The sequence below is a fragment of the Leptonychotes weddellii genome, chromosome 10, assembly GCF_054177405.1.
Source record: "Leptonychotes weddellii isolate Sample4059 chromosome 10, ASM5417740v2, whole genome shotgun sequence".
Taxonomy (NCBI): domain Eukaryota; kingdom Metazoa; phylum Chordata; class Mammalia; order Carnivora; family Phocidae; genus Leptonychotes; species Leptonychotes weddellii.
In genome coordinates this window covers 12,157,565-12,168,735 of record NC_138378.1, presented here as the reverse complement: position 1 = coordinate 12,168,735, position 11,171 = coordinate 12,157,565, and the positions used below count along the sequence as shown (strand labels likewise).

Sequence of the window (11,171 nt, the reverse complement as noted above, 5' to 3'; positions counted from 1 at the left end):
TATTCCAGAAACACCATGTCCTGGTGAAGAAAAGGTGTGCCAGGCCTTTGCTAGTTTGCAAAATCAAGCTATGGCTAATGGCTACTTAGCCATGTGACCCAAGAAAGCAAAAAAAATTCTCTCTAAACAGTTCCAAGTTAACCTAAGTGCTGTGGGGGTGAGTGTGGCACGGCCAGCCACAGAGAAATCACACTGCTCGCCCACAATTCGGATGTCTCAGAGGGAGGGGGAGAAAAGATGGTTAAAAAGTCGAGCTTACCTCTGTGGATGCATTGTTAACACTGTGTAATGTCAATACTTATAAAACATGGAGGACAGGCTCCTAGTTCTCACAGAAAAAGGGTTTGGCACTTCGGCTTGATGATCTGGCCGCCTAATAAAAGCTCATCCCCGATTGGCTGCCCCGGCAAATCGGAGTGTAAGGCCGGCCGGGATTGGCTGAAACACTTCCTGAGCGATTATCTTTGTGAGGCTCTGGTGAGCAAGAGCCATCCTGTGCATAGAAAAAGACAGGCTAAGCTAGGCCTTTTGCAGCGAGAAAAACTTGGGAAAGGGGCCCCCAGACGCACTTCTCCCACACCCTGGCTAGATTTCCCGGCACGGGCAAACCAGTGCAGCCAGCCTGACCTGCTCCAGCAAAGCCTGAGGCCCGGATGCCAAGGGGAAGGGAGTTTTTGGGGTGAGCTGAAAGGGCTCACCCTCACCTGCCCCCACAGAAACGGCTCTTGGCTGGGAGGAAGCCTGGCCCTTTTCTAGAACAATCCAGCAGAGTGGTTCTCCCCCGGAGGGGGGGAGGGGACGGGGCTCGGGGACGGAGTGAAGCCGAGGAGTGGGGAGCCCCAGGAAAACAGCCAAGGGGGGCAGGGAAAAGGGGTTTGAGGAAGGCCTCTGAGGAGCTGAGGGAAAACAGGACAGACGAGCCCCAAGAAATCGCTACAGGGCAGCCCTGGCTTCTCAGAGGACAGAGGATTCGGGCTGCTGGGAAGAGGAGGGGAGCAGAGTGGTCAAGTTTGCATAGTCATTGTCAAAACGCCTCCTGGAAAAGCAGGCCAGAGAGCCATTTGCCGGCAGAGAATCTAACTTCTCACCCCCCTCAGCCAGTACTCAAAGAAAAACCAAAATGGGTTCCTGCCTCCCTGCCAGGATGCCAACGGGCCCCCCCCCCCCCCGTCCTTACCCTAAGAAAAGCCAAATGCGCTCCTACCAGGCCACATGCCTAGATCTACAAACTTCCCATCCCCTCCCGGCCCCCTCCCCCACCACTGAGGCCTGCTAAACCTGTCAGTTAAACAAAAATCTGACTTCCGTATTAGTCTGCAATGCCTTCAGCTTCCTGCCTATTAACCCTCTCTCGGACTCTGGGCCTGGCTGGGAAAAACTAGGCCCTGAGATCGCAAAAAAGGCCTGTGGAAAAATACCAGCTGCAGCTCTCCCGGCAGATGCAGAAAGAGAGAGAGAGAGTGAGCCGCTGTCTCTCGCCTTTGCTTCCCAAGGAGGCGTGTACCTTCTGAATCCAGGGCACAGGCAGTGCCTCTCGGTCTGAGAAGCCATTTAAATCCAGAGGGAGAAAGAAAGATGTCAAGCCCAGCAAGGGAACAAGAACCCCCATTATTAGCCAGGCCTACACCCACAGCTTAGCCCTTCCTGCCACAATCACCCCTGTATGTATGTTCTTGGGGAACTGGGCCCTCGGTGGGCAGACAAATCCCATGAGCTTTATAAGGATTCTTGCTTAAATTTATTTCCACAGAGAACGGCTTCTTTTCGTCCCCTAAGGCAGATGGAAGAGCTACTTCACACACAGACCTACTCTTGGCAGCCCCCCACCCCCCATCTCTGGCACTGCTCCCCAGTAAAATATTAACTAGTTTTTTAGAGCTCCTTATAATTCCACCCATTTCAATACTATTAGGAGGTCTTTGCCTGTGTCTTCCCGAAAGCTGCCTTTGTAGTTGGTCTGTACCGAGAAAAGGAAAGACAAATCCAGAAGGATCTTAAAATGTCCATGCTTGCTTGCTTGCTTTTTTTTTTTTTTCCCTCAAAGACAAGGTGCTTAATTAACAAGATTTTTTTAAAACAGCAAGCTGTAACAACAGAAGCTAAATAAACACCATTCTTCAGAGGCTGGAGAAAGCTTCCAGAGGTGACGCAGCCATATGCCAGGAGGTAAAACTATGGCCCAATAAAGTCTCCCCTCTCCTCCTAAAATTAGGACTCGTGGGCTTTCTGGTCCCACACCATTCGTTCCCACAAAGAAAACGTAGAGCTGATCGCCTGCTCTCCCTGCCCCCCCCCCCACATGGACAACAGATGCCCACCTTGTGCACATAAATTCTTCCTGGCTGGGAATCTTATATCAAACAGGAACAAGCCAGGAATCCACACAGACCGTACGGCAGAGGCAGGGCCCAGGCTTTATAAAAAGGGAGGGGATTTTGTTGCTGTTGTGTATTAAGCGGAAGAGGCCCAGATGCAGGGAGGGACACCTCCATCACCCGGCCTGACAAGGGTCCAGCACTCGGGACAACAGGCCTGGGCCTCACTAGAGGGGAGGGGCCCCCTCTTCCTGCGGGTGGAACCGCGTACAGGGAGACCAAGCGGGAAACAAGAGGTGGAGGCCAGAGCTAATCAGATCGTGCTGTCCCTCCTGGTGGCGTGGGCAGTTGCCCTCCCGCCACCATCCCCTAGGGAACACGGTCTACCTCTGCGGGGTGCTGCTTTTGGGGGAACGGACGTGTCTGCGGGTCTGTGGCAAATCTCGTGTGCCACTAGCTTCACGACCCAATGAGGAAATGAAATACGCCACTGGCGCGCATGGTGGATTTTAACCCAGGATTAAAGCTTGTTGCATAAGCAGCTGCAGAGTCCTCCCCGCTTCCCCCACCCCCCTCTGATCACTTGATCACTTGAAATGTTTTCTGGGGCAAAGAGCAGGAAGCTGCCGGCTTATTCTGGCAGCTCTGCTCTGAGGAATGCTATTGGCATTCGGGTAGGTCTGAGGTTATCAAAAACACAGCGATTGGGCTGGGGACAGAGACAAAGGTATGGTGGCAGATGGAATCCGGGGAGGAACAGGGATTGAAAAGGAAGCCCGGGGCAGGCCTACTAAGGGCCAGTTCTGGGCTTGATGGAATGTGGCTGATAAATGGGAAATAAAGAAACCAAATGTTGCCAGCCTCAATCTAGAGATCATTCGGTGGCCCTTCTCAAAACACCCCTTTGCAGAGTAGCCCCAACAGCTCTGGCATGCTTGCCCGGGGCCTGGTACTGTGCTAAATCAGCACTTTGCACTGACTGACTCCATGAGGTAGGGAGCATTGTTAGAGATTTGGAATCCAGCCCAGCGAGGTGAAGTGAGCTGTGCAAGGTCACACAGCTGGCAAGTGCCAGAGACCAGACTTCCAACCCAGTTAGGACTCCGCATCCCTAAACTCGGTACCTTCCCCTGCCTCTAAAGAAAGGGACAAAAGAGAAGCCGAACCAAGCAGAGCAGAAGCAAGGCTAAAATCTACCACGAGCAACTGCAGGATCGGTGTCTTCTTTTAAGGAGATCGACTCCTTTGAGAATCAGTTCTAAGTACTGAATGATGGAGCTGGGAGACCTTCAGCTCGGACTCATTTAAGGCCCAGAGAAAGCTCCTCTCTCCCTACAAGCCTCCAGCAAGATGTTAAGCGGAACACTCTGCCATCTCTAAAATTAGGTTTTTATACTCCTGGAAATCAGTGGTTCTCAATGAGGGGTGGGTTTAGCCCCCCACGGGGGGGGGGGTGATATGTGGCGATATCCGGAGACTTGGGGGTTTTCACACTTGGGGGGAGAGGTGCTATTGGCATCTAGTGGGTAGAGACCAGGGAACATTGCTAAACATCCTACAGCAAGGAACAGACACCCCACGACAAGGAATTATGCTGTCCAAAATGTCCACAGTGACGAGGTAGGGAAATTAATAAGCAGTGAACTAATAAAAGTAGATTAAAACATGTCTCTCTTAATATTCCCAGGGGATGGAGAGAATCAGGAGACAGAATCAGGCTTATGGAAGCCACACAGAGTGTCTCAGTGATGAAGCTGGTCTCAAAGGAAAGGAAGGGCTGACCCGGCTCCCTTCCCCAGGCAACTTACTGCCGAGGCCTCGCTGAAATGGCTCTCCCCTCCTGCGGGCCTGCAGCCAGGCGAGCAGCCGAGCTGCAGCCTCAACAAGCTGCATCCCAAAGATAGCCTGGTCGCGGACTAGGAAAATAAGCACGCTCGGAGTTATCTGCCTCAAGCTAGCAGTAGGCCGCTGGGGCCGTTATGTGAACGGGCGGGATGGAGGCAGGGAAGTGTTTTAAATATCTTGTTTTGTTTTGTTCCTTTTTGGCCAATTGGAACCGAGGCCAACTTCGGGCATGGTGACAGAAGGGCTCACCTTCAGAGCATGGAGCTGACCGAGGCATGTTACAGCCACAAAGAGGTAATTAGGACTTGTCCCTACCTTAGAGAAGAGGTGCCCTCTGGAAGGTCTTTTTTTTTTTTTTCTTTTTAAACTTCTTCCTAGGAGGGGCTGGTAGGATCAAAAAAATGGAGGGAGGAGGGAAGGGCAGGGGGAAAGGGGAGGGTGCGGGGTACATGACCACCAGGCAGATGGCCGCAGTGTGGGTGCAGAGAGACTTAAGGGATGCAGGAAGAAAATGAAAATCAGAAGGAAGAAGATTCAGGACCTCCCTTTATCTGCTCTTTTTACTTCCTAGCAATTACCATTATGGGAAGAAGAGCATGTATTTATCTGCTGTTTGTTTCTTTGTCCCACTAGACCAGTGGCAATGTCAGGAGACATTTTAGGTTGTCCTACCTGGAGGAAGGAGGATGCTGTTGGTATCTAGAGGGTACAGACCAGGGATGGTGCTAAACACTTTACCAAACACAGTACGGCCATCCCCCCCCACCCCCGAAAACTAGCCAGCCCCAAGTATCACTAGCGCCGAGGCTAAGAAATCCTGCCCTAAACTGAGAACTTTAACAAGGCAGAGCCTGGTCTGAATTCCTCACCTTTGTGCCTGACAAGTGTCAGAGCTCAGTTAAAGACCACCTCCCACCCGGACAGGTGCACTCGTCTCCTACCTGAGCCCCCCTATCTGCCCTTGCAAATGCTTTCGGGGACAGGGGAGTTAGACTAGGAAGAAACCGGGGATTTAAACACACACACACACACAAACAGGCTGCAAGCAATCCTCTGAAGCCAGACCTCATCCCTCCTCTGCTCAAAACCCATTATTGATTCCCACCTTGTTCAGAGTAAAAAGCCCAGTGCTAAAAATGGTCCACTGGATCAGTGCCTTGGTCCTGATCCCTGACTCCACTCGTGTCCTTCTCCGCTCCCAGGGTTCACTCTGCTCACTCTGCTCCCGCCACCCTGATCCTCCCATCTGTTCTTTCCACCTTCTAACCATCCCCTCCCTCCTCCAGCCCTTTCCCCTTGATCGCCTACTTCCCCTCCCCCCAGACCATCTCCCCTGCTCCCCGAACCACCTAACACAAACCCAGTTCCCTCCTGGGCCTCCACATATCTATCTGCCTTCCCGCCTTCTCTTCTGCCATCACCATGCCCCCTCCCCGCTCCCCACGCCCTCCCCGATGCCTCCCCCTCAGAGCCCTCTTCTTCCACGTTAACCTTTTCCCTTTCTTTCCACATCAAGAGGCAGAACCGTGCTGTGATTGAGTGCTGTGATTGAGTGCGTGGCTGTTGGTGTCAGATTGTCTGACGTCTGCGTGTGAATCCAGCTGCCCCATTAGCCAGCTGGGCAGCCTTGCTTGAGGTACGAAATTCGCTGTGCCTTGATTTCCTCATCTGTACGACGGGGGCAATAATAATACCCACCCAGAAATTCACTGGATCAGGGAAGGGAGGTCAAGCACTAGAGCCACACAACGCACAGTGAGGACTCATGCAGTCGCTGTTACGATGTCCCTCTGTTTGCTCTTAGGAAATTTCTGGATCCTTCCAAGTCATTTTTCTTCCTTTTTTCAACATCAAACTTTCCAAAGGAGGACAAGGATAAATCCCGCTAGCTGGCATGCTCCAAGCATTGTGTCAGGGGCTGTTCTGAGCAGTTTACATAAACTAATCAATTGCCCTCCCAAACCTGTGAGATGGGCGCCATATAATCATCAACCCATTTCCTAGATGAGGAAGCTGAGGAACTATCAATAGTCCCCTCCTGCTAAGAAAACTTCTCGGGCGCCTGTGTGGATCAGTCAGTTAAGTGTCTGCCTTCAGCTCAGGTCATGATCCAGGGGTCCTGGGATCCAGCCCTGCATTGGGCTCCCTGCTCCACATGGAGCCTGCTTCTCCCTCTGCAGCTCCCCCTGCTTGTGCACGCTCTCTCACTCGCTCTCTGTGTCTCTGTGTCAAATGAATAAATAAAATCTTAAATAAATAAATAAATCTTTTTAAAAATCTTAAAAAAAGGGACGCCTGGGTGGCTCAGTCGTTAAGCGTCTGCCTTCAGCTCAGGTCATGATCCCAGGGTCCTGGGAACGAGCCCCGCATCGGGCTCCCTGCTCAGCGGGAAGCCTGCTTCTCCCTCTGCCTGCCGCTCCCCCTGCTTGTGCTCTCTCTCTCTCTCTGTCAAATAAATAAATAAAATCTTAAAAAAAAAAAAGTTTGCTTATTATGCACTGGATTTCTTGGAAGCATACTTAAGAAATTGCTAACACTGGGCGCCTGGGTGGCTCAGTTGGTTGAGCAATTGCCTTCGGCTCAGGTCATGATCCTGGAGTCCGGGGATCGAGTCCCACATCGGGCTCCCTGCTCAGCGGGGAGTCTGCTTCTCCCTCTGATCCTCCCCCTCTCATGCTCTCTGTCTCCCATTCTCTCTGAGATAAATAAAAAAAAAAAAAAAGAAGAAATTGCTAACACTTTGCATCCAAGGGGTACTGGGTGGCCAGAGGTCAGGAATGGGAAGGAGATTTTTTATTTTTATATACCTTTTATATTTCAACCATATGAATGTATTACTTCTTCCAAGATAAATTAGTAAATGTAATATTAGGAAAATTCTGGAAGACTGTAAAAAAGGCAAAGAAAGATTAGTGGATGGCCCGTCCAGGCATCCCCATTGGGTCACCTGCACCTTTCATTGTTTCTGAGCTTTTTACAGCTCTGGCACCACTGGAAGGCTAATACTAATGCAGAAGACTTCCGTCCATAGACATGCAAATTTAGTCCCTGGAATGCAATTGATTATTGCCCTGTGGATATTGGGGAGTTTTGCTAATTTTTGCATCTATTCACAAATTCATGTCAGCATTTCCTGTATGAGCTCGGCTTTGACTCCATCTTTGAATTAGTTGGACGATCGTACACATGCCCTCATTAATAATGAGTTACATAAAATACATAAAGCATGTTCATTTTATATTTGTATGTTACATAAAATACATAAAACGTGTTCATTTTATATTTGTATGCAGCTGGTTAAAATAAGTTATTTTGAATAGTAATATCTTTCAAAAGAAAAAGAAGTCCTCATTCACTTCCAAGAAATCAATTTCAACAGGCTGGTTAGTCTTAGGTACACTGTTCGTTGATCAGCTAACATCTGATGCTGGACACCTCAGAGGTTCCAAAACACTGCCCTGCCCAGCGACGGCAGCCCTAACTGCCCGAGCTCCTCTTCCTCCAGACTCTGTTCTCTCTTAGCCATCTGGCTCTTCCTCTGGCCTCTGGAGCCAGCCTGTTGGGGATGGGGCAGGGTGGGGCAGGGAGAGGGGTCCATTCCAAACTTCCTCCCTAAGGAACTTGAGCAAGTGATTTCACTTTTTTGTGCCTCAGTTTCCAAGTCTGTGAAGTCCTTACATCAGACAGTGTGGGGATTATTTAATAGAGGCACAGAGTACCTGCTCAAGAAATGTCAGATGATTTTGCTTTCCTTGAAACCATTTCATCTACTACCGTAGCAGATTCCAAATCTAAGTATCCAGGTCTTTACCTCTCCCCTGAACCCCAAATCTCCATATCTAACTCCTGGGCAGGCATTTTCTTGCCGCTGATCCAAGCCCCTCTACCTCTAAGCACCAGACTTACTGTCTGTTGCTCCTGCTTTCAAGAGCTGCAGGCCAACCAGACGAGTTCATGAAGAATTAAATGAATACATGAATAAGATAAAAAATAGCCAATTGAGACCAATGCTACGAAGAAGAACAAAACAGGGTGAGGGTAGAGAGAAGTGACCGGATTGGGGGCGGGGGGGGGCGTCTGCTTTAGACAGGTAAGAAGAGCTCCAATGAGGCTGTGACATTTGAGCTGAAGGAGATAACAGCCTTCCTGGTGGAGGGAATGGCAGGTACAAAGGCCCTGAGGCAAGCCTGAGCTTGGTAACTCCGTGTTTCTGAGGCACAAAAAAAACGGCCCATGTGTGGCTACAGTGAAATGAGGTGCAGAGTTGCTGAGCGTGGAGGTAGTCAGGGACATGGTCACTATTCCGTCTGCAATCCTTCCATTACTCAGACTCAAAATATTCCAGAACGTTCTTTACCTTTCCATACCCCCGCCTTTACCTTTCCATGCACCTGCCAAACAAAGCATTTCAAAACAAACGTTGGCTGTGATCAGTTTTCCTGATGTTTCCAAGAAACCTTCAGCAATTCTCCACTAATTAACGCAACTCTGACTCCCTTCCATCAGGACCCCTTTATCTGACTCCATACTTGACTCTCCCCCCTCATCTCCCTCTATTTTTCAGTAAAGCTGGAAAGTATGGCCCAAGTAGGACCCACCATGGCTCCTTCTCCACGTATCCCTTATTGGGATAACAGCCACCCTTCAAATCCAGGTGGCACCTCCTGCCCACAGTGTCTTTCTTTCCTGCTTTCTCACCTGGGTGCCTTCCTGGCTCCCAATCTCCTACACCCCCAGAGCATATACCCCTCCCTGCCTGTGGGGCTTCTCAGCGTGGGGGCTGCTGGGACCTCTTACCAAGCAAAGCAAACCCAATTTCTTGACTCCCTCAAACTAGCGCCTCTGCAGGGCTCCTCAGTTTGGTCCACAGAATCAATCACCCCAAACAGCTCTCTTGGTCCCAACCATGGGCCAGCCTGGGTGCTTGGCCCTGAGTGTGGTGGCTCTTCTGCTTGTCACCTAATCCCTTTGATGGGTGCCACCATCCCGCTCATAGGACTGCTCCTGCCTCTTCCCAATGGTTCCCAATCCTTCACTGTAGAATTGCCTGGGAATTCTGCCCCAGTTCCTAGGAGCGCATGTTCTACGTCCCTGGGAATCACACTGTGCAGTCAAAGCTTTGAATCCTGCTCTAAACTGGTCTCCTGCCGGAGGGAGCCGGGTAACAAGACATCACCTGCCTGTTCAAAGCCTTCCATGGCAGCACTATTCATGATATAGCCGAAAGGTGAAAACAACCCAATTGTCCATCAATGGATGAATGGATCAACAAATGGATAAATATTCCACACAAGGGAATAGTACTATTATTCAGCCATAGAAAGGAATGAAGCGCTGACACACACAACAACATGGATGAGCCTTGAAATCATGATGCTTTGTCAAGGAAGCCAGACAGCAAAAGCCACATATCGTATGATTCCATTTCTATGAAATGTCCAGACTAGGCAAATCCATAGAGATATAGAGACATAGGTAGAAGGTTGCCAGGGGCTGGGGAGACAGGGGATGAGAAGTAACTGCTTAATGGGTACTGAGATTTTGGGGAGGCTGGATGGCTCAGTTGGTTAAGCATCTGCCTTGGGCTCAGGTCATGATCTTGGGGTCCTGGAGTCCTGGGATCCAGCCCTGTGTTGGTGTGCTGAGGTGCATGGGGCTCCGCGCTCAGCGGGGTGTCTGCTTGTCCCTCTCCCTCTGCCCTCACCCTGCTCCTGCACATTCGCACGCGATCTCTCTCTCTCTCTCTCTCAAATGAATAAATAAAATGTTTTTAAAAAAATGGGTAGAGGGCGCCTGGGTGGCTCAGATGGTTGGGCGTCTGCCTTCGGCTCAGGTCATGATCCCGGGGTCCCGGGATCGAGTCCCGCATCGGGCTCCCTGCTCTGCGGGGAGCCTGCTTCTCCCTCTGCCTCTCTCTCTCTCTCTGTCTGTCATGAATAAATAAATAAAATCTTTAAAAAAAAAAAAATGGGTAGAGATTTCCCTTCTGGGGTGATGAAAAAGTTCTGGGTCTAGATAGTGGTGGCTTTCACAACATTGTGAAAGCACTTAGTGCCACTGGATTGTACAACTTAAAGTGGTTAAATGGCAAATTTTACATTATTTATATTTTATCACAGCTTTAAAAAACCTGCCAGGGCCTTCCTGTGTCACTTAGGATAAAATCCCAAATCCTCCACACACCCTCCCTCAACTCCCACCCATACCATCCCCCTCACTCCACTCCAGCCACCTGTCTGCCACCTTGCTGTTTTCCAAAGCAATTATTGCTTTTTTGGGTCTCTCTTTTGACCTTGAAGCTCGTATTTGGATCTTGGTCTTGAGTTTCTCCTGTTATGTTATAAACTCCATGAGTATAGAACTGTGTCTTACAGGGCGCCTGGGTGGCTCAGTTGGTTAAGCGACTGCCTTCGGCTCAGGTCATGATCCTGGAGTCCCTGGATCGAGTCCCAGAGCAGGGAGTCTGCTTCTCCCTCTGACCCTCCCCCCTCTCATGTGCTTGCTCTCTCTCATTCTCTCTCTCTCAAATAAATAAATAAAATCTTAAAAAAAAAAAAAGAACTGTGTCTTACAGATCATGGGTCCCCTTCAGCAGCACCATGACTATTTTTTTTAAATATTTTATTTATTTGAGACAGAGAGAGAGAGCACAAGCAGGGGGAGCGGCAGGCAGAGGGAGAGCGAGAAGCAGACTTCCCGCCGAGCAGGGAGCCCGATGCGGGACTCGGTCCCAGGACCCTGGGATCATGACCTGAGCCGAAGGAAGATGCTCAACCGACTGAGCCACCCAGGTGCCCCAGCACCATGGCTATTAAGGGAAGTCAGTGCGTGATGAATGACTAACAAAATGACTGCTCCATTCTACATGGTTACATCCACTTTCTAGCATCATGCTGAGCCTTCATCCTTCCCATTTTTTCTTTTCTTTTTCTTTTTTTTAAGTAAACTCTACCCCCAATGTGGGGCTCACAACCCCAAGATCAAGAGTGGCATGCTCCATCTACTAGGCCA

The 11,171-nt window shown here is 50.0% G+C and overlaps 1 protein-coding gene across 7 annotated transcripts in view; it reads right to left on the bottom strand.

Moving 5' to 3' along the window:
* ZMYND8 (zinc finger MYND-type containing 8) overlaps window positions 1–2,394 on the bottom strand; it is a 124,201-nt gene extending 121,807 nt beyond the window's left edge. For 2 of the 7 annotated variants that reach the window (XM_081832623.1, XM_081832620.1), the window contains exons 1-2: window positions 1,178–1,237; window positions 260–493 (exon numbers count right to left, since the gene is read on the bottom strand). Coding sequence is in view for 6 of the 7 variants with exons in the window: in XM_081832620.1 (XP_081688746.1) it covers window positions 260–273 (14 nt within the window). In the remaining variant the exon portion in view is untranslated. Of the gene's footprint in view, window positions 1–259; window positions 494–1,177; window positions 1,238–2,318 lie in introns of those variants that run through there. The other 5 variants (XM_081832628.1, XM_081832633.1, XM_081832631.1 and 2 more) reach the window with 5 other exon arrangements.
* Window positions 2,395–11,171: the final 8,777 nt, after the last annotated feature.